The sequence below is a fragment of the Anser anser genome (assembly GCF_964211835.1).
Source record: "Anser anser genome assembly, chromosome: 1".
Taxonomy (NCBI): domain Eukaryota; kingdom Metazoa; phylum Chordata; class Aves; order Anseriformes; family Anatidae; genus Anser; species Anser anser.
This window is the reverse complement of record NC_139720.1, coordinates 73,470,208-73,493,932: the sequence shown is the minus strand read 5'-3', so window position 1 is coordinate 73,493,932 and position 23,725 is coordinate 73,470,208. Positions and strand designations below refer to the sequence as shown.

Sequence of the window (23,725 nt, the reverse complement as noted above, 5' to 3'; positions counted from 1 at the left end):
TAGGATGATTCAGGATATGATAATAAAATTAACTGAAAATAGCTAGCTATTTACATTCATGGAACACACTCCAATTAAAAGAAAAGGAACATCAGGATCTAAAAGATCAATCATAAACTAAATCACTAATAGACTGGGGAACTAAGATCAAAACTTATTCCCATCTTTGTGGTTCTTCATTAGGACATCTTGCCCTGCGTATCACATTGCTCTCAGTCAAATAAAAGATTAAATCCCATTTTTCAAATGGAACTTTCAGCAGAAGCAAATCAAATTTTAAAAAGTTCCACCACCCAGTGCATAACAACGCTGAGTCACATCTACAAGAAAAGGCTCCTGTGGACTAAAATACCACAACCAAAGTAGCTGCCATCCCAAAGGGCTGCTCTCTACCCTCCAGAAGTGTTTACTCATAAGGCAAAGACTACATATTCAAACCAAGAAGCGGCTTTGCATTACTACCCTTTACAACCCTAAGCATTAAAGACACCTTTACTTCAGGAAAAAAATGGAGAAAACCAGAAATCCACCCCTCCAATTAAAGAAGCAATGGCAGCTCAGAAGCTTCCAGAAGGTGTATGTAAAGAAATTTGAAGCAGGCCCACGAGGTTTACTTGCCCCGTGCCAAACCTTGCAACTCAACTCCTCCAACAACCTGCTGTTGCCATCCTTATCCACTCAGCCCCTATTACTCCACCAGCGCACCTACTGCTTTCTCCCCGTTAGGCCCCCAGAGCTAAACGTGGGCAAGCAGAGCAACCAAAACCTCTATACCTACACTGATGAAGCCTGGCTGCCCCCAATCCCTGCAGCCCACCACTACCTGCTCCATTAGGCCCAATGATGCAGTTGAACCTCATGAAGGGGCCGATAACCTGCTCCCCCCGCCAGGACTTGAAGTCCTTCATCACCAGCAGCTTGAGGTAGCCCATCCCTGCAGGGACACACACACACAGCCTGCAAACTGCCCACACACGATTTAAATAATAGGGGCTTTTTTAATCAGGTTATGTCCCGGGGCCAAGAGGGGGAGAAAAGCCCACGCCCCCTGACCCAGCCTCGCCCCTCAGCAGGCGTCGAGCAGCGCCGCCGTTAAAGGGCCCTATCAGCGGCCGCCATTAACGGGTGGGGCTTCGGTTCCCCTAGCGACCCGCTGTGTTGCTGCCGCCGCCTGTGCCTGGCGCCATGAGCGGCCTGGGGCTGGGTCGGGAGGCGCAGGAGGCGGCGGCGGTGGCGGCCGCCTTGGAGCGGCGACGGCAGCGGGAGCTGCAGCGGCAGAGCCGCGTCTTCAACGCGTGGCTCCGAACCATAGGGGTGAGGGTGAGGCCGAAGCACGGGGTGAGGGGAATCCGTGTCTGACCGCGCCAGGAGACGAACGCCCTTCAGTCTGTGGTGGCGAGAGCTTCGCCCTAGTGGGTTTTGTCTTCGGTCGGCTATGCTGCTTGCAATCTGAGTGTCAGGAGGTTAAGTTGTACATTATAGCTGTTTAAATTCTGGATGCAAGAGCAGCTCCCTCACGAGGGGAGTGGAGGGGCAGGCGCTGAGCTCTGCTCTCTGGGGACAGCGACAGGACTCGATGGAACAGCATGGAGCTGGGACAGGGGAGGGTCAGGCTGGGTGTTAGGGAAAGGCTCTGCACCCAGAGGGTGGTCAGGCACTGGGACAGCCTCCCCAGGGTAGTGGTCACAGCACTGAGCCTGGTAGAGCTCAAGAAGCATTTGGACAATGCACTCAGACGTGTGGTCTGAGTTTTCAGGTGTTCTTTGGGGACCTGGGAGTTGGACTCAATGATCCTTGTGGGTTCCTTCCAACTCAGGATATTTTAAGAGCCCATGTAAGGGTTTACAACACTTAAATTATTTTTCCCACGATGTGGCCAAAGGCTCACGTTAAGATTCTGTGTGTGTCTGTGCAGGAAAGAAGAATGCCAAAAGGGAAAATAAAGTTTTGCTTGTAAGTTATTCTAGAGTACTCTGCTGATGCATACATACATCATGAGTAAATGCTGTAGCATTAATGGGTGCAGAACCAAATTTAGAACTGGTGGAAATAAATCCAATCTGCTAACTTCATTGCGCTGGTAGAGTTGCAATGATTTGATCTAATTCCTCTCTAGTACTGAAACATGTTTCCTATGTCAGTGAAAGGATAAATTTACCTTATTTCTGTCAGCACCTTCGATTTATTCTTGTGACTTTTATGCAACAGTCACCTGCATGGTAAAGGAGCAGTTCCCACTTAACAAACTGGACAGGTTGTCCCCTTGACACAGCATCCTGACATGCCTGGTAGCCAGCACTACAAGTAAATGATAGGGGCTAATAACTTTTTTTTTTTTCCTCTGTAAGGCTTTTCTAGAGCCTTAAAAATTAAAAGTGAAATATGCTGACCTTCACTAGCTGAGAATTTGTATCACAGTGTAGTTTGTTGAGCAATACTTCTTTATACCATCTGAAGGTCTTTCCCAAATACTCTCCTGTAGAACTAACTTCTCGGACAGGTTTTGATAGATCCATTTACATGAGACAAATATCTAAAGTGAAAGAGGAATTGGAGGAATTCTGTACGTATTATCATGAATTTCATTCAGTATTCGTTGGCTGAACAATGACTGCTGACAGAAGGGATTGTTCCTGTGGTTTGAAATTAAGCCAAGTTCAAAACACAAGGAGTCAACGAAGCAGTCCAGAGATACTGTATTATCAGTATTTCCAGTGTGGCTTTCAATTCTTTGTTTTCTCATTCCCTTGCTAATTTAGCTGAGTGGCTGTCTATGACTCAATTAAAAGTCAAGGCAATGTTTGGCATAGATGCGAAAATATTTAAGTGGTGTGTGAGTAACTTAAAAATGTGGAAATAATACTGACTGGAAAGCAGAATGGGAACTGAGATATTTTTTCCTTGATTATTACAAGTTGCTTTCACTTCTGTATGTCTCCTCATCTGAGAAATGGAAAAGTAAGATACATTTCTCTTCATTTACAGGTTTAAGAATTTATCCTCAGTAAATGAGTAATTTTCTAAAAGAGTTCAGATGAATAGTTCTAATGAAAAATAGCACATTACTTTCCATTTGTATATGAACTGTTATGCATAAATCCAAGTATATGAGAAATCAACTGCTTCCAACTGTTCATAGTATGGAATTTATAATTTTAATCCCATTTGCATCTCTCAGTCTTAAAGTTGCTAATTTTTCAGCTAGACAGGTTACTGTTCCGGAATGCACAAGTTCAGTCTGTAGCTTTACGTGACTAGGAATGGTCCTTTTAGGGATCTATTCTCATCAAGTGAAATGTGTTCAAATGTGAGACAGCTGATAATGTAAATCTGAATTCAGACACACTGCTGAAAACATTGACTTACCTGTATTCCCAGTAACTGCTAATGGAGTTGAATTGAATTTCTGCTAACAGTGTTTCCCATAGTTATATTGAAAGCTTGATTTATAAAATGAGACCTCTAAATGAGTTGATGTTTAAAGCCTACTACACTACATAAAATTACATTTTTAAAAATTACATTATTATTATTATTTGACAATGATATATTGTAGAATTCTTCATGGTTTAACGTTATTAGTTAATAAATTTGCCTCTCTGCCTGATTGGTGTAGGCAGTAAGGCTTTTACAGCATTAAAAATGTGTATTTTCACTTGTTATCTGTTAAGTCACTCTGTCTTGATCTGAATAGTTTTTAGGCAAGGACTATCAGAATACCAGGCTCTTTAATAATTGTATCATTGTTTTTTGATAAGGTTTTTAAATACATCAAGTGACTTGGCCAGTAAAAAAAGATAAAATAAAATCCTGATTTCTGCACATGAATTTGTCACTTCTGTCAACAAACATGACAATTCTTTTGGCTAAATAGGGTACACTGCCTTGCTCAGCAACTACTCTCCAGGGCTATCCTGGATATCCTTTACCATGTCAGCTCATTGTAGTTGTCTGGGTGTTTCTCAAGTGGCACCCAATGTTGCATTTTGGGGACTACATCAAGCCCCCGACATCCCTTCTCTCTCTGATACGACTGGAATATTATTGCTTCGCATTCCCCCTTAATTCTTCAATGTACTTTTAGGCAACCAACTGTATTTTTTTCAAATCCGAACTATTTCAACTTCTTGTCATCTTGACTGTCAAAATAATTACTATAACGGGGAATTATATACATACATAAGCTGCATTATACAGAATATACTTATATTAAATAAATGTACTGTTTTGCTCTGATTAGATAGACCTGTCAGTATTAAAACAAAGCAAGTAAGAATGTTGCTGTTCCCGGATTTTCCTTTATATGTATTAAATAGTGATGTATATTTATTCTGCTGGTAGCAAATTTTATCTAAAACAACTGTAAAGCAACATAGCTAAACAATACCTGCCTTTAATCCTTCAAACAGTATCTCCTACGGAGCTGTTTTATTTTGTTTTTCTTCATTTTAATAGGTTGATAAAGATGCATTGGATGCCCAAGTCAAGGATAGAAAAATTCAAGAAGCAGCTAAAAAAGCACGAAATGAAGAACTTGGTATACTTGTAGATAGTCTGATATTTATATGAAGAGTTAAATGTAAACAGATTTGCCATCCATGTCTTTCAAGTACTCGTATTAATTTCCAAATAGAGTATTTCTCTTTGAATCTTGAATTTATCTATGTGTTTATAGGTGCGTGTGCAATTGTAGGCTTTTGTTTAAATTCAGGCATACAAACTGAATCCTCTGTGTATTTCTATTCATGTTTATACATTTACATTGATACAGTATGTGTTTCCCTCCGTATCCGGGGTAGGAGCTCACTTTCATATTGACATGATTAAACGGGTATATATTTCTGAATAGGTTGTAATCTACAATGTTTTCTTTTAATAAATGTAGACAAATAGCATTGTTTAGACACCTGAAGATACGGGTGGATTTAATGTCATAGTTATAGAAGTACTTACTATTGTCTCCTTTCACAAACGTATTTCGTTTGTAACATCAATAAGAAAATTTATTCCTAAAAAGCTGAAAGTATTTTATAAGCAAAGATTTCTAGAATTTCTAGTTTTTTTCTAGTATAGTTCTTTGTAGATAAAATACATTTTCATAACGTATTAACTGTGGAATATATGTATTCTATTTATTCCTTTTCAAAGTTTGATTTTCCATCTTAAGTGATACATGTACGCTTCTAAGAGTTGTATTTCCATTGTGCTTTTTTTTCTCTAGCTAATGAATTTAAGCAAAATGACAAGATCATGTGTATGTTAGAAGAAAGACAGAAATACGTTATCAGAAACATAAATAAGGCTGTCAGCGACTTTCAGAAGAATTTTCAGAAGCCAGAAACAAGACGTGAATTTGACTTGTCTGATCCCCAAGCCCTAAAGAAGGATAGACCTGCTCGACTTTCAGACAATGATCCTCGATGTACGGTATCTGGCTTGCAGAAGTTTATGGGTGAAGACTTAAACTATTCTCTTAGGATGAAATTTCAAAAGGAGCAGTTAAGAGAGTGGTCTCTTCAGCAACAGAGAGACTGGAAGAATGCACTAGCTGATAAAAAATTTTTAGGTAACAACAGAAAATAACAGGGTTTTTATCTGCTTTTTCTGAAATTCAGGTATATATGACATAACTGTGCATATTACATCAGATTCTGACACAGCAGTATTTTAGTGTATTCAATATTTAGGTTTCAAAAATACAGCAGTTTTTATGTTTCAACTTCTAATGTATTCAATATATCAATTCAGAAATTTGTATTTAATAACATGGTGATTTTATTATTACCTAGACTTCATTTCTGTTTTACACCTCAAATGAATTATCAGGGCATTCTGAAAAAACATCTGTAGTTTACATGCTAGATGATACTAGGACAAATTGACTAATCTTTGCTTTTCTACAGCATACAAAATAATTATTTTTCTTTTTCTTAGCCTGTCATGAAACGTTTTTTTGCAGTGCTTAACATACTTTTTTTTTTCAGTTTAACTTTTTGTCTAGCTGTTAAGACAAGATTCATCACAAAATAAACTGATTTCATCAGTCACTGAAATTCCAAAATGGAAAGCTTCAGTGGTAGGATTTGGAAATAGTTGTGTAATTCAGTTTACTATAGCTGTAGTCCCACCCTTCCCAGTGGCTTAGTCATATGGCACATCATTTCCATAAAAACTGACTAAATTTCATTTTAATGTAATTTAGATGATCTTCATGACAAGAATAGGATTGAACTTGACCGAAAGACTATGGAGCAACAACGAACAGAAGAAGAAACCCATCGTGCTGTTTGTGCAGCTACTAAAGAATTCAACAGAAGCCAAGTAAATTTGTGTTGCTGGTCTTTGTTATTGCTGTTTGTTTCTTTTTCTTTTATTTTTAAGGGTGGGTGAGGGGGAGAGACAAAGGGAAAGTCAGATAACCGGTGTACAAGTACAATGAGTAGTGATGTTTTCACAGAGGTTTCCTAGAAGCTGACTTTCAATGTCGATTCAGAAGACATGATTTATTCACTTCTTTGTCCTCTGCAAGGATCTAGCTATCTTCTGTTTAGTTATCTGCTATCAAAATTCTACCTTCTGGTTCTCAGCTTGCTGACTAGCAGGCAGCCACAACTCCCCAGTCTTTCTGGGACTTCTAGTCTGTAAAGTGGGCTACAACAAAAGCCTTTCATGCTTTCCTTCTGGTTTTATCTCAGTCATCTGATAATTTTAGCTCTCTGCCTGCTTTTCTTTTTGCTTGAATGGAAATGTTACTACCAGTAGCTTTTAGTCTTTATTGCTTACATTAGTGCCCTGAGAGTGTTGTTTTTAGTACTTCCTTGATATGTGTACCTGTGTCTCTTGGTTGTTTTCGAAGCATGCTTTGGAACTTACTGAAACATAACAAAAACCTTTCTCTGTCAAGACAATTGATGATAGAATCATAGAATATGAGGGAATGGCAAAAAGCTGCAGCAGGGGAGGTTCAGACTGGACATTAGGAAAAATTTCTTTATCATGAAAATGGTCAGACCCTGGAACAGGCTTCATAGACAGTTGTTTGATGCCCCAGGCCTGTCAGTGCTCAAGAGGCATTTAGGTAATACCCTTATTAATAATAGGCTTTAACTTTTTCTTAGCCCTGAAGTGGTTAGGACTACATGGTCAGTGGTCAGTGGACTGGATGATCTTTGAAGATCTCTTCCAACTGAACTATTCTATTCTAGTCTATCTTAGTACCATTATCTGTCACAGTCCAGTTCTTCATCTTACCATAGAGATTCTCTTACTGCATTCAGCTTCTACGTACAGCTCAAAGGGCTAGTTGGACACTATTACTTTGGTTAGACTATATTTGGTCTGAATTAACTTCATTTAGTCACATCAAAATAAGGCACATTTACATTACCTACATAAAGTATGGCATTTGGGGATTAAAGAATATAAGTATACATGCCTTTGTGTAAGTGTTGCTTGAGCCCTTCATGGCATATCATGATTTTATATATATATGTATACACACACACACATATATATATGTGTGTATGTATATATATGTGTGTGTATGTATATATAGCTAGACCGAGGTAATTAAAAGAGGTTTTACTGCTTTGAATCAGGACTACTGAATAGTATTTTACATCAGTAGCCTCAAAAGTACATGAAGTGGGTGGTGCACTTAGGTTTACAGTAGTATCCAAAATAATTGTTGTCATATCCATTTGTTTCATGTAATAGTTCCTGAATTTGTGACAGGGCTAGGGAAATGGAGTGGAATGGGCAGAAGTTTGCGTGTGGTGTGATTTTTTTTTTTGATTTTTTTTTTTTAAAGTTTAGGCTTTTACATTATACTTTGCTTTTGTTCATATTAAATGTAGATGAAGACATGTTCTTTGGTTCTTTTTTTGTTCATTTGTTGTTTTGTTTTTCCAAATAAGGTTATAATAATGGAGATAGGGGCAACAATCTCTATTTAGTTGGTTTTTACTGTCCCTTGCTATGTTGTACAGATCGGAGTTGTCTCTATCTCTTTTTCTTTCCTTCTGAGGTAGGTAATTGTTTACTTTTTTTTTTTTAGTACCATGGCACACTTTTCAGCTTTTTGGTGTTTCTTTTTTTTTTTTCTTCTCAAAATAGTTGAGAACAGCTGTTCATTTTCCCTAAAATGGTGTGCTGACACAATTGCTGCTTTTCTTTTTTAAACATGCAAGCCAGAAGTTTCAGGTTGCCAGGCCTCTGTTTTTCTATTTCTTTGTTTATTAAAGAAAGCTGTGTTACAGAGGGATTTTCTATACATCTTTTTCCTGAGAGAGAAAACGAGGGCATGCAGCCTGAGAATGAATTTTACAGAAGGAATAACTACGTCTGACCTCAAATATATTGATCAGCAGCCTCCATCAGTTCTAGTGTTCTGAGTAGCCAGTTTGAAGCCCTTCACCACTTGAGGGTGTGGTCTCATACTGCATATAATTTGCTCTGCCTGTGGGTGACTTCCAAAACAAGAACCCCTTTTCCTGTTACCAAAGCTGCATGCACTTGTTTCAGCTGTCTCTTGCAGTGGATCTAATGGTCATGAAGCTTCAGGATGTGTTGGATCATTTCTCAAAACTCACAGAAAACAAACTTGGGTCTAGAATATGTGACTGCTAGATCCGACTTAGGAGTGAGTGCACAGTCTGAGGTGGTGCAAAACCACTCTGTAAGGCAATTATTGATTACTGTAATTTGGATCAAGTGTAATATGACAATGCATCCTGAGAGAGGATGAAATGCCCTAGAATTTGGCTTTTGATCAATCATTATCTCCGTGCACATCATCTGTAGTCTTTAAGGTTGCTGGTATCTGTAGGGAAATTTTAAAAAGGGACAGGGGAAGGAATGGGGCAAAAAAACCCACAAGTCATGTACTCCAGGATTTTTTTTCCTTTGTTATTTGTCTAGTCAATAAGTAAAGAATCTTAGCATCTGACTGAAAATAGGGTATCTCAGTTTAGTAAAGCCTGTCTTCATGAGTGAATTTGATGTGCTGCCCCCTGTGACAGTGGTTCAGCTTCCTATGCTTACAGCACTACTGTTAACAGTGACTTTATTGCTGACAAGCTAATTGCTAATGATTCATTTTATTCTGGAATTAATCAGCAGAACAATGAATTGATAGTATATCTGGTACCATTTTTCTCGGCACTGAAGGATCCTGTACTGTGAACAATTTAATTGTGTGTTATGGCTATAAGATTAATGCTACCTTTCCTCTCAGATTTTCTCTCACAATAAGCATGTGTTTACCAGAAATGCCAATGGTGCTTTTGTCCTTGATATAACTATTACTATAAGCTTAAACTGTCAGTTATTCCTGCTGACATCATTCATACATAAGTAGTAAACACTTCAATTTGGAAAGCAAGGGAGCAGGAATTAAAACTACTTTGAGTTCTGACTAGAGTATATATTTACAATTCTTTTGACACGTGATTGTGCAAGAATAAAATTATGCTGTGGAATCACAAAGAGATTTCTCTCTAAGAACAAGAAGACTTGGGAATGCCCAGTTTAGCATTGCAGTGATAGATATACTGATTGTGCTCCTGAAATCAGACAGTCCTCTTACTTTGACACAGGACTTGAATCTTTTCCAAGATGTTTTGGAGATTATGCTAAGAAAATAAGAGGACATGATAACAGAGGATATTTAGTTACCTCATATTTATAGACTTCTAAATAGTCTTGCAGGCTTCATGTAGACAGAATTTATTCCTGGGAACATCACAACAGCTCAACAGTTTTCCTGACAATGTTGTTATGCACATTTGAAGGGTAGGATGGAATTATTCTGGTTCCTTATTCACTTGACATTACTAACACATCCAGAGCCAGTAGCCACTTCAGAGAAATACCTATTCAGGCTTTGAGTAAATAATGTATTTATGTTTACCATGGAACCTTTATTTACTTATTTATTTACCTGAAATTAAGTATTTGTGTGCCTGAACACAGAAGAATGGTAGATCTCTTTTTAAGCATTCTATGAAGTGTCTTTTATCACTCACATCCTATTCTTGGTATTCAGTGTCTAGAACAATCAGTGTTTCTACATTTTTACCATATCTTCGTGCGTGAGGAAACATATTGCATGTACTTGCTAAGCAGAAGCTCCCAGCTTGAATGTGCTGGGTGTGCAGTTCTCTACTATGACATAAGTATCTGCGTAATACAGCCAAAGGAATTGCATTATTCATCTATACTTCTTTCGCAGGTTCCTAAGACCCTGGATAGGTCGCTCTGGTCATTTGTGAGCTTTGTGACTTGTGATAAGGACTTCAGAAGCTGTGGTGTGTTTCTTTAGCGCTGTGTTGGCAGCAGTTAGTTGCTTGTGCACTCAGAACTTGGCATTATTCTAAGCACGTGAACTCTTGGCCTTGCAGTGCTTCTATGGAAATTTCTTTTGGTTTATGACTTGAATCTACAGAGTGGAAGCGTTATAGTAGTAGAGAAGATACCCTATGAATGTTGGACCACAAATTAAAATAGATGAAAGAGCATGTATATGCGCATCTGTTTTTTTGTTTTTGTTTTTCATGCTACACCAATGAATTACATTTTGTTGGGGATTTGACTTGATGGAAAATGTATCAGATTTTACCCAGTTTATTTCTTTTGCAATGTCATAAATTTATTTTTTTTTTTGTAGTGCTACATGCATGGCTATGCACAGAGCTAGGAGTTTCTTCCACTAAGATTCCAGGCAGCTTAGAAAATGTTAGGCTCTACCCCTTATTGAGAAGGTTAGGATTACAAGGATTTTGGATCTGTTGCTAGATCACAGTGGAATTACATTAATAAAGTGCTCTAAATAAAAATCAGACATTTAAAGCTTCAATAAGTCTTCATCATAGTCTAGTATTTATTTATATGGGGTCCATCCAAAATGACTTTTGGTTAAGTGTAATTTACTTTGGAGCGTTTTCAGAACTAACAATAAATGCTCAATTTGTAGTATCAATAAACTAAAATTACATACCAAGATATACTGGTGTATATCATGATGTTGAAAAATGTCATAACATTAAAAATCTTTGGTGTTCTTGTTTTCTTTTTTTCTTGGTAATTACAATCTTCCCTTCAAATTGTTATTGACTCTCCTGGAGAAAAAGAAAACTTCAGTGAAATACGTTTGGATTAAAAAATTGCTTAAGCTTCTGCTAAAAATTATACTAACTTCTGTGAGATTAATAAGTGACATTTAGTTTCTAATTTATTATTCCATGTTGTGATGGCAGAGCTGGTAACAGCTAGATCTCAAGTTACATTTTGGCACTTGAAGTTTGGTTTGCTTCATTTTATTATTTTTTTTTTCATTTGTTTAAATGTAGACTTTTCTTATTCTAGTGTTCAGTCTTAAAAATACTTATCAGCCATCTAATAAATAAAAGTTTTCATAGTCTAAGTTAAATTGAAGCTTAACTAATTTATCATTCAAGAAAAATAGAATTCATCTTCTATTAGTTTGTTTGCACATGAAATACTTTTTGTTATTTTAATAGAAACCATAAGGCTGTTTTCAGACATAGTACCATATCCTAGATCGATAAATTCTTAGTATTGTTTGCTATTTCTTCTTCTGTCCAGTCTCTGATGGGTCATTGTCTATGTTTGCCTGTATCAAATAAAAGCCACCATTTGATATTCTACAGGCCTGATACTTGGGAGAACCGCTGTCATACAAACTTAAAGTCCATAAATACAAACGTAGGGATAAATCCAGCCAGGTTAGCAGTCTCCTCTAGTGGTGGGATGAGTCTCTGTGGTTGCTGAGTTAGGATTCTTCTCCGTAACGTTTGCAAAGGAACAGATTCCCACATTTGGGTATAGATAGGCCTGTCATTCTCTGTTGTTGATAACTTCTAGTTATTTTGCCTCCCATTTTTCACCTTTTCACTTTCAAAGTGAATATTTTCAAGCCAGTGATTTTAAACAAGAGTATGAAACAGTCTTGGACAAAATAGAGAGATGGGTATTAGTCTGTTGCAGTCGAGATAAATGTGCAAAGCTGCATATGCAAGAGACAGGTCTGACAGCCTGTGCTCTGTTCCCTTGCCAGAAGAAGATATGTTAACATTAAAGAAATGTATACCATTTAGATTTTCAATTTTTTAGCCAGTAGGGCCGTGATCATAATATTCACATGTGATGCTGTTGATAACTGTATGCAAGTTGAAAAGAAAACTATTATGATGTGCTAACTTTATTGTATCCCTTTAGTTAATATTTTTTCTTGGAAAAACTATTAGTCCTCTCCTTCTGTTGCCTTCAGGCTGCTGAACTAGCTGAGAGAAAGAAGCTGGAAAAACATCAAAAAATGAAAGATGACATGGATGAGATTTCCAGCCTCCTTCAGGGAGACTTACTTTCTGAAAACCCTGAGCAAGCCATCAGTTCCTTTGGTAGGCATCGTGTGATTACGGATCGGTGGAAGGGAATGAATCAGGATCAGCTGATGGCAATCCGTTCATCTCAACAGCAACAAGTTCTGGAGAAGCTGGTATTTAAGCTTATGTGCATATTCTGTATTCTTGGTTATGATAGCGTTATAAGCGATATGTGTAGAAGAAAATACATTTGTTTACTATGCACATCCCCTTTTGAGACTGAAATTCAGAACAATGGAAAAATCAGAGATACTTTAATCATTTAAACTTAACACAATGTCTCTAAAGCAGTTGGGAAATGGCAGGGAGCAGCAAGAGTGGACTGGGAAGTAGGTTGCTGTGGAGCCTAGGGCTGGGGAATCTTGGGGCATCGTCCGTGGTGGCCCAGCAGGGGAGCAAGGTTCTGCACAGCCGGAAGGCCAGGCTTCACAGTGCTTGGTTTAGGACTTGAGACAGTATGAGCTGCCTGCAAGGGATGAGCAGGTATGGTCTGCTCCGTAGGGGAAAAGGAGCCAGGAGCTGAGGATGACAGCAGAACAGGCTGTAGCAGAGCCTTATGGACAAGTTTACTTGAGCAAGGCAAAGAGAGTAGGTTCAGTGAAGCTACTTGTGCATATTTCATAGTCTTAGATGTTTCTGAATGCAGTAGACCTTCCTTTCTACCATCCTGCACAACTATGAGTCACACTTTGGGATGGGGTTACAATAGAAAACCAGGAACGGTGAGAAGGTTTTCGCAGGCCTGGTTTCTTGAATCAGTGTGCTGTAATGTCAGACACAAAGTGTGGAAGTGATGGTATAACAGAGAGATGGCAGAGAAGAAAATGGTTTGCATCTATCATCTGGTGTTGATGGCTCAGTTATTGCACTGAGTCAGCAATATTATAAGCCATACTGATCATACTAACTTCTGAACTCAGGAAGTTCTGTTAACTCCTGCCAACAACTTCTTTAAAGAAAGAAAAGTCCATTGTGCTGATCTTGGTTTGGGGAGAGCTAATGTGTTGGAGAGAAACAGTAGTCTACTGATGAACTTACTGACACTATTGTATTTTTGCCAGGCAGCAGGCCTAAATTTCTTACCTTGTGCAGAGGTAGGAGTCTGTCTTGCTTGCTGGAAAAAAATGGCTTCCTAATCTGAAGTATTTTACTTCTGCCTAGTGCATGGGCTCCTACCTCATTTGGAAGTGTGTATTTTTTTTCCTCTCTATTTCGAGCGCTACTCCTAACATTCAGTAAAGACAAGCAAGTTTGTTGTTGGAGTGAATTTACCAATAAAACATTATATAGACTTTTTCATCTTTGAGTAAACACAAAACGAAACTCTTCTTTTCCCTCCTGTAGAGACTAAAAGAGGAAGAACGCAGAAGAGATGCTGAATGGGATAGGCAAAGTATACAGGCTGCAAGAGCACAGTTGATTTTAGAGCGGCATCAACAACGACAGAGTTGGGAACGCTGCCGAGCTCTGGATAGCATAAATGCAGAGCTATCCCAGGAGCAAAAATCAAAGTAAGTGCCAAAAGTGTTTTCTTCTTTTCGAATAAAACTGTTAATAACACAATTGCTTCAAAGAGCTTTTCTGGTTTAATTTTGTTGTTTTTCTAATAAACTTACTGCAAATTTATACTTTTTAAAAAGTCAACAGTTCAGCTTAAGAAAGTTTTTCAGAACTGTTGAAAAAACCCCTCAGAGTGTAGGTTATGATGGTTACTGACTTGCATATATGGAATAATAGCTGGAATTCTTAAGCATTCCACTGACAACATTAAGTTCATATCAATAACAAAGTAGCAAATAAATACAGTTGGACAGTAAATTATATTATTGCTTCTGAAACAATATGTGTTTCTTTAATTTACCTTAGTTTTCTGAAACAACAAGGGTAGGTATCAACTGCCTTCAATAAGAACTGCTAGTTTCTGATACGTCAGGGCTAACAGCACATGAAGCTTTTCCATTATGTATGACAAAACTAGGTAATTCTTTAGCTAACCAGGGGACATGTTGTGTACGTGTTTCTGCTGTGCTGAGAAAGTGGGAAGATAATATGTGAAGGAAAACCAACAATCAAGCCAAATGATTCAGTGTTCTAATCTTCCAGTCTGATTTTTTTTTTCTCTTCTCCTTTTCCATGAATGCATGCATGCATCTTGCAAAAGAATATCCAGTACCTGGAGCTTTCTTGTTATACAAGCAAAACATTCTGAATTGTGTTAATTTAGTTTTTCACTGTGAGACTTTTGGAAGGTTATTTTAGGATGAGAAATAAAATCTGCTCTATCGAGATATGATATACATTTTGAAGATAGAGATAGACTTACGTTTAATTCCATTTCTAATAATTCTGGATTTTATGAGCATTTCTGAGTTTATACTTTACATCTTTGTTTCTCTTCTACATAATGAGAAAACATATCCTAACTGCATATTTTGTTTTTGTTTATTGCTAGGAACATTTATCTTAAAGAAGAAGAATATTCAAATGTCCCAACAAGCCAGTACTTTGCACAGTTTAATACAACCAGTCGATGACATCCTAGATGCATCAATCTGAAATACATAGAAGTATGTAGACTTATTAAATTTTTTTAACTGAGTAGTCCTTCTTCGTGTTGCTGCTGCTGCTCATTATTTTTATGTATTGTCTATGCTGCTTAAACAGTGCACTTGAACTAGAGGACAGCCTGTTAGGCTACATTTGTGCTAGGAAGAGGAAAACACTAATAAGTTTTAAACATTATTGTTTTTCTAAAAAGTTCTAGTTGATTCTGTAGTTAGGTTGTTTGACCATTGTGTCTGAGGCTTAATTGTAATACTTGCTATATCTATGTGTTTAGAAATCAATTTCTGGAAAGAAATCACAATTTAAAATGTAATGTTACTTGAGGCAGCTTGGTCAGAGAGAATGGTGCCTGACATAAATCATATAGATCACAGGTGACAGAAACTTAGCCACATTCTGTGGGAGGGAAGAAAGATGGCTTAGGTAGAAAGTTGTAGGGCTTTTTTTGTTCTGTTTTTTAAATTGGAAAAAAAAAAAAAAGAAATGAGGAAGAAACGGACATGGTGATCAGAAGTGCAGAGGATAAGGTGATCCTGAATAGCAGAAACAAGAAGAAAAAATGTGTATATTTACCTAGGTGATCATAGCAGTGAGGCATGTCACAGAAATGTAATGAATTACAGTAAGTGGGGGAAAGTATTTCTACATACACCATCCCTCATTAGATATAATGGAGAAAACTAAATGGCAATGTGCTTGTAAGGGAAAATGTAGGGAGAGCTTAAAGATGTGATGAAAGGGGGGGGGGAAGTAGGCATGCACCAAACAAAACCAAGGAGTAAAAGTTCTCTGTGTGTAGGGTAATTCATGGAAACAGTTTGTTTGCCTTATGGTTAAAGAATTGACTTACCGATTGAAGAGCCAGGCACTGGTATTTGAAAAATGGGGAAGTGAAACACATGGGAAGAATATATGGAGATGCAAGGTAAGTAACTACATAAGATAAATGGATATGCAAATATCCAAAAAAACGAAATCCATGAGGGAAAGAGATGATATGCAAAAGACTGGAAAGAGAGTTGGAAGTCAATGATCTAAAGTAGCAGGAAGAATGAAAGACAGACAGATATTCAGATAAACATTTAAGACCTTTAAGAGATTGTGTGTTCTAAATAAAAATAGAGGCTGTTTATGAGAGTTAGTCTTGAAATAAGTATGTGTAGTTTGCAAGAATCTGGGATGTAAACTTGGGGTAGAAGCATCCTGATGATATTGGCACAGAGTCCACTGATTCTTCTTTGTATCAAGATAAGTGATAACTTCAAATTCTGGTGAAACAGGTTGAAGATGACTCCAGCATGCTAATTAGGAAAGATGTTTAAAGAAACTGAGGCAGAGATAAACTTTAATCTGTGAAAATACTGAAGAAAGCAAGGTTCTCAAGGTAGATAGCATTAGAAGGATTTTGAGGTGTTAAAGGAAGCATTCCTTGAAAGGACTGTACTCAAACAGGTCTGTTTGCTTAGCTGAAATTGTGGCCCCATGGGATCAAGCTAATACGACTATTTACTGTTTCGAATCATGTAATAACGGAAGTTGGGAAAAGTCTGTTATGTTCAATCCCACCAGGTAAAGAGGTGAAAGAAAATCAACTAAGTATAACATGAAAATGAGTAAAGAAATGTCTCAGTACACAATAACCCGTAGCAAGAAGAAATGTCCTCATGTTAGTTTATTAAAACAACTGAAACTAATTGTGATATAGATAGAAACGAGACAGAAAAGGAGTGTGGCTAGAAAACAGGAACTGAAAATGTGCTATTCAGGAAAGTTGGTAGATAAATCTGAGGGGGAACACACTGCACTGTTAATGATGAGATTGACTTAATTAAAAAGGGATGGTGTGTTCAAGAGATGCTAATATGACAGCATTTGAAAATTCATTTGTCAGGCTGGGTTTCAGACATGGCTGGCTATCCTTGTATTATTATCAAGTACTGTAGTGTATTAAGTTATCAAAATAGGGATTTGATCTGGTTGTCTTAAAATACAAAGACCACCAAATGGGGTGGGAGGACAAAACAAGAGCTTTCATTTAACTGAAGTTTTTTCTTGATCTGTGTCAAATATTTCAGGCTCTGACTCTTTTTTTTTTCTTCCTTTTTTCCCCCCCTTACTTAAGTTTTAGTTACCTGACAGAAAAATGAATAAAGAAGCATTGAAAAGTTCATGATGTTGTTGTCTTCATTTGTTCAACTTCTGTGAGTAGGTGTCTACACCCTTTACGACCGTAAAAAGTATTTACCTACTGGCTTTCTTGAAAGATCTTTGAAGTTAGTTTGAAACTTTTGAAAACTAGTTGAAGTTACAAAAATGATGCACTTCTCAGTTTTACTGTGCATAGGCCTTTACATAGAAATTCAAGTAAGAGGACAATTCAATAATTGGGTAGGATCAGACATCCTTAAATTTCCCAGCAAACTTTTAGTATCATCAATCATATTTGCAAGAAAAAATATGCTGCATTCAGAATACAAAAAGTTAAATTTATTTTAGATCTTAAAAAGAAGAGGCACAATTGAATTGTAGAGAACATGCTTAATGTGAAGTAATTAATAATTGCTGATATTTTATACAAATTTGCTTGATTTTTACCAAAGTGAAACACATTTTCAGTTGGCTTATCTCACCTGAGTAAGTGATAGTAAAGTGTCAAAGTACTGTAATACCTTAACTTGTGTGGCTGTATGACAAGATGTTGACTGTTGTATTCAGCCATTAGCTGAAGGCTTTAAAAGTGCTTTTGAAATGTCATTCTCATAGTTTTTACTGCTGAATATTGAAAGAAATAGACAAGGTGTATTAAAAGAGCATTAATTAATTGTAGGAACTGTTTGATAATGTTTGTTGATTTCCATTACTGAGACCATCTTTTCTTTTGATATTTATAGATATTTATTAGAAATACAGCAGTGTAAAAGACAGTATCTTCCATATGAGGATATAGATAGCTAGTTGAACTAAGTTTAATAAATAAATTAAAAAAAAAAAAATCACAGCTGTTGGAAGTAGAGGGCTAGCAACCACCTTGGTTTTTTTGTTGTTGTTGTTTTTTTTTTTTTACTTTTTAAAAACACCCGAGTACTAAATAAGACATTCCTAACACTGTTCAGTTCCTATTATTGTCCTTACGACTAGCCTATTTAATTAGATGCTGGTACTACAGAATCATCCACATGTTTAAACTGTCTTCATGGAGCATCACTGAAGTAATTAGGGTAAGGAGTAGGCACTAGGATTTAATTTCAGGGAGGAAAATGGTGATTAGTTCCTGTCATGTTTACATTTGTATTTAAAATTTTTCTTGTATCACAGTTTTCTGCACTACTGATACTTTAAATTAATAATCTGGGAAAATGTATGTGTTTAAAGCTTAGAAAACAATTTACAATGGTTGAATTGAGTCCAATATTTTGTTTTTTTCTTCAGATTTTTGTACGCTGATATTTTTAATAATATCATACAATGTATGCACAAAAGTTTTTCTCTTACTCTTCAGTAGTCCTCAGTGGAATAAGTTACATGTTACAGGCATTTTATTACTAAACTTTAAATTTCTTTGGATGTCGATACTATGTTATAGGTTAACTTTTTTTTTTTCCTTCTTTGAAGGGGTCACTAACATGAGATTGATCTTTGTATAGAGACTTCTTTTTCTTTCTTTTGGAAAAAAAATATTCTAACACTATTAAATTTATGGATGTTGGTGCAAGCAGAATTTGCGCAGCTTATACTGCCAGGACTAGATTATTCCCTGTCTGGTCTAGTTGTTCTCTCATCTACTTTAGAATCATAGAATGGCTGGGTTGGGGGGTATGTTAAAGATCATCTAGTTCCAACTCCTATTCCTGAGTTATGTCTGTGGTATCGTTTTAACAATATCTACTTGCTTTTAATTTTCCAAGGTTATACTTTTATAACATTGGCATTAAGCATTGTAATGAACATCACGTATAACAATGTTGATATTTAATTTCTGTGCTGCAAAGGCAAGTATTAAATTTAACATGCAGGTCACTCTCTATGCCTTGTAATACAGTTTTGCTCATTGTGAAATACTTACTCTATTTGCATTTAGTTTTGCTATAAACAAGATTAATGTAGTAAAGAAAAAAGTTGGATCTACAGATGAACATAAACATGCAGGTAAAAAGGTGAAGTGGTATTGATAGAATATACATGCAAAGTGTCCATGATTTTGTTGAGCTGAATAAGGGTGATTATTTTCAGGAAAAGAAAACAGAAATAACGTTGTCTCTCCGTGCTGCGGGGACTTCCTCTGTCCTAAATCTCAAGTGAAGATCAGACCCAAGCAAATTCTCACTATAGAAGATTCTCATGGCAATCAATGTCTTGAATCAGTTCAAAGCTCTTTAGTGTCTATGTACTGGTGGTCTTCTGATTTAGACATTTCAATTTTTTACCAGCGTAGTTTGGTTGGAACAGCCCTTAGTATGGATAGAGTTACGGTATACTAATAGTGCATTATGCCAATATAGTATAATTGCTTAAATACACAGGATTATGCTGTCTTGGTATATGTGTGCTTAACAGATGGTATAAAGCTACTATTGTGAAACATTTAATGTTGTTGATTTCAAATCTGTGTTACAGCAGTGCAAACACTGCACATAGACCCATTTATGTATTGATCAATTTACCTTTTTAATAGTACTTATAAATTGGATTGGTATAAATCTTTTTGTGTTTCATTGCAACATGAGCTAGCTAATTATATGTAAACAAAGTGTATTTTTCAGTGTATCTGGCTATTTGTAATGTAGTGCAAAATACACAGTTACAGCTTTGAAATGATAGGAAAGAGCAAATAAGTGTTTGAAATTCTGTTTATGTCTACCTTTCTTCCATTTCCCAAAAGGACTAAGAAATGCAGCAGAACAAGCATCCACTAAGCAATCATCCTCTCTGATGGCAGGAATATTAGATTCCAGCCAGCTTCCAGCAAGATTTCGCAGGGACATCCAAAGCCAGAGGTTATGTCATTACATCTAGTAATTGTGATAGCAGTCTTGCACTTCTTGAATCCACATAAATTTAGCATCTAGGATGTCTTGTTGCTGACTCAGCACCTTTTTCAGTTTGTTTTTGAACCTGACATCTTCTAGCTTCATTTCATGCTTGATAATTTTTTTTTGTCAAAATACAGGAAACAGCTCTTCATCTTTCTAAAGTATTATCTACATTTTTTTAAGATCCCTGCTATATCACAGTTTAACTTTCCCTTTTTCAAGGCCGAAGAATCCCTAGTTTTTTCAGTTATTCCTCTTTAAAAGGCTATCCCATGGATTTCTCAGTCCTTGTTTCCCGTTACTGTACTTTTTCAAATTTTACAACATAGCGTTTTTGAAATGTGGGGTCAGAAGATTGTGTCAGTGACATTTTCTGTTTTATTCCCTATTTTCAGTAGTAGTTCCTAACCTCTCTTTTGTTTTCTTGTCCATTGTTGATCACTGAGAAGCATTTTCATAGAACTCTATTCTGTAACTCAGAGGTCTTTTTCTCAGTGATAGTGGCTAGTTCAAGGCCACCAAAATTAATATATTTTTGGTTTTGTTGCTTTCCTCTCTCCTCCCACGTTCCCCTATATGTCAGTTAAGAGTTCTTTGTAGTGAAGTTCACCTACCATTTTGTCTCCCCATCACTCAGTATCACTATAAACATAAATGAAACAAACAAAAAAACCTCCTCTTAAACTGTCCACTGACATCAGAACATTTTCTTCCAAGAATGCAGGATTTTTTCAGTTTTGTCCATTAATTAAAAGTTCAAGAAAAAGTAACTCTGCTGTTTTATTTGCTATTTTACATGAATATTTGGCTGAGGTACTAAGCTGTGATAATGTAGTATCATCTCTTTCTCTAGTTTATAAAACCCAGAAAAAGATTCTAATAGTCTTTCAGGTATTAGTAGGGTTAGGATCAGAATAGGCAAGGTTCAACTCTTTTTTTTGGTCAACCTAGTATCACAATTTAGTTCAATTAAACATGACAGTAAATGAAGGTTAGCTTCAAAGTAAGATGTAATACTTCTATTAACATTAATGTGTTTGCATAGCATAGGAAAGATGTTTAAAGTGTATCACCTACCGAAGAAAAACATGTTGAGAAACAAATCATGGTTTTCATTCAAAAGAAGTCCAAACAGAACACCAAAAATCCACAGGAGTAAACAGACTTATGAAATAATTTCTTAGTGTTATCAAATTTGATAACAAATTTGATGCCTCACTAAACTTTTTCATCAGTATTTTTCATCTATTGACTTGAGTAAAATTAACCGCTGAATTGAACCAATCAGAATTAAGCATATTACACTAGTAAATTTATTATTTCATTGGGTAAAATAAATTCTCTTTATATCATCACAGGTAATTAATTTCTGCACAAACAGAAGAAATGTCTCCTGATAGACTGCAAACATTCATGTGTGAAGTCGGTATACTAATACAGATTTGCAAGAGTTCACTTTTCAGTATTGGCTAATTGCTGCTGTTATTTTGGCAAGTTGCATAAACAAGTGGTGAAGACTGAAGATAGTGACATTAAAGAAGGTTCAACTCTTGTTAACGTAGCCATTTCAAATACTGAAGATTTATTACAGAAAGTGAAAAAGTAACAATTATATGACCTTCTATTCTGTTTCATATTTGTGTGAGGATCATGAGGTTGTTTGTTTTTCAAAAGAAAGTAGAGTACAGTCTCATATCCAGTTTTTGGCTCCTTGTGTTAAACTGAAGGTAGCATTTAGTATGCAATTCAATTCACAAAGGCCATTAGCCTCAAAATTTGGCAATGCAGAAACCTATTTTATATTAATCGCACATTTGATTAACTAATCAAGGCAAACATTATTCATAGTCAAGCAGGTGTATTGATTTTGATATTGGAAAAAAAAAATCAGGTTTTGAATGGATAATCTAAATTTACTTGCTTTTCCTGGTTTTCCAACTGTAAGGACAAAGTTGAGTTTAATTTGCAGCTTTTAGTTTAGAAATGTTGGTAGTACTTTCTTCTTATCTACTGTTACTTTAGTAATGTTAATAAACAAATAAAAGCACTTAATGGGGGAAGCCAAGTCAGTTCTGCTTTTCCTACTTTAATTGTGCTGTTCTTTATTTACTGTTTTTTACTTTAATTATACTGTTCTTTATTCTTTCACATACCTGACACTTATTTCCTGAGAATACTGTGTTTGTTCCCAGCCCTCTAATAAAATAAAAATGTACTTCAAATTCTTCAAGCAAGGAAATATTCTATATGAATTAGGGATAAATTTAGTGTTAAGTCTGTTCCAGTAAACTTTGTGTGTTAGTTGCAACATCGTATGATTGAAATATTAATGGAGTGAAACACTTCTCAAATGGCAGCACACAGAACCAGGAGAAATTAACTATCTAGTGGACATTCTACTCACAAGCTGAAAATATAAAGGAAGTATGAAGTGTGATCAGTATTATATATATATTTTTTGAAAGCAGAGATTTATTTATATAGGAAACTGTTCAATGTTTAAGGGTTGTTTTAGGTTATTTTTTTATTGATTTCAACTACATTATCACTATTCTGTAAGTTTCTGTTGTTAAAGACATTTTTGTATCTTTTTCTGCATGAATGTGAATAATTTTCTGTAGGACTTAAGCATACTTTCTGTTGGTTTAAGTATTTCTTAAAAGATACTGTGTTCTTTTCTTTTAAGCTTTGTTACAAGAGCTATTAAGTGTGACTGCTCTGGGCAGGCAGATGCCTTACTGATTGTATTTATTACCTGCATTTTACAGAGTTAGCTTCAGAAAGCTATTCATTACTGCAGTTTAAAACAATGGTTCTTCTTGATTAACTACCAGCCAGGAGGATTGATTAAAATGTATGCAAGAGACTCGTCATGAAAAGTGAGTGCCATAATATAGGTATGTCCCTGTTCTAGAAAAATATACATTAGATACTTTACTGGTAAATAGAGAGTGAAGTATTTGCATAAGAATTTGATAGTCAGGAGAGGAGGACATTGTTATCTGAAGTTTCCTTTCTATGGATGCTCGAACTCACAGATGCTTAGCAAAATTACAGTGAACTTTGACCCTGACAAATCTAATTCCTGTGCCTTCATATTAGCAATCCTAATTCTTCACAGAAGAAACCACAAAAATTTTGTCTGTAGAAGAAACCACAGAAAATAAACAGCTGCCACTAGACGTCATAGTAGAAATAGCACAATTGCAGTTAGCACAGCAAAAAAATCTTAAGTTAAACTCCAACGACTAATAGCCCTCTTCTTTCTATCCTTAGAGAAGTTGAATAGGCATTGCTTGAAGTAATTATTTTGTAATAATACTTGATCTAATGTAATTATGACATTTTTCAATAAAAAAGGAGAATGCAAGTATTGAGGATCCTGATGCATTTTTATACGAGCTTGAAACAAAGCAGCAGTCCAATATGTGCTCTGGCTTTCCCAAGAGAATATTTCCTGTCATTGTGGTGGTGCTTGAAATATATTTTAAAAAGAAAGACTACTGTAAGTACTAGCTATCTATTTGTGAGCCAGTATATAAAAATGAAAATTACTCAGCTTTAAGCTTTATTAAATTTTCTGATTTTTGTTCCATCAATACATCTTAGTTTGTACTACATCCTTAACTGAAAATTCTAGAAAGGAAGTTATGATTGGGAAATACTGCATATGCGGGAGAAATTGACCAAAAGGGATAGTCAACTACATAAAGATGTTAAATATTT

The 23,725-nt window shown here is 36.2% G+C and overlaps 2 protein-coding genes across 15 annotated transcripts in view; one reads left to right on the top strand and one right to left on the bottom strand.

Annotated features, from left to right (window-relative positions):
- Positions 1–1,070, bottom strand: part of SMC1B (structural maintenance of chromosomes 1B) — a 39,251-nt gene extending 38,181 nt beyond the window's left edge. For 7 of the 8 annotated variants that reach the window (XM_083846093.1, XM_083846096.1, XM_083846095.1 and 4 more), the window contains exon 1: positions 821–1,070. In XM_083846093.1, the coding sequence (XP_083702219.1) occupies positions 821–932 (112 nt within the window). In that variant the 5' untranslated portion in view covers positions 933–1,070. The remainder of the gene's footprint in view (positions 1–820) is intronic. The other variant, XM_083846094.1, reaches the window with a different exon arrangement.
- On the top strand, positions 1,044–23,369 carry RIBC2 (RIB43A domain with coiled-coils 2). Of its 7 annotated transcripts, XR_014587430.1 has the most exons (10): positions 1,044–1,314; positions 4,456–4,537; positions 5,222–5,566; positions 6,203–6,321; positions 12,290–12,517; positions 13,749–13,915; positions 14,857–14,971; positions 17,092–17,170; positions 19,849–19,963; positions 21,358–23,369. XR_014587430.1 is itself a non-coding variant. In XM_083846217.1 (8 exons), exons 1-7 carry the CDS (start codon positions 1,186–1,188, stop codon positions 14,936–14,938), a joined length of 1,152 nt encoding a protein of 383 aa, XP_083702343.1. In that variant the 5' UTR covers positions 1,044–1,185; the 3' UTR covers positions 14,939–14,971; positions 21,358–23,369. The 7 variants fall into 7 exon arrangements, 1 of the variants encoding a protein (XP_083702343.1); XR_014587429.1 differs by lacking the exon at positions 19,849–19,963; XR_014587431.1 differs by lacking the exon at positions 19,849–19,963 and having other exon boundaries at positions 15,769–17,170.
- The last annotated feature ends 356 nt before the right edge of the window (positions 23,370–23,725 follow it).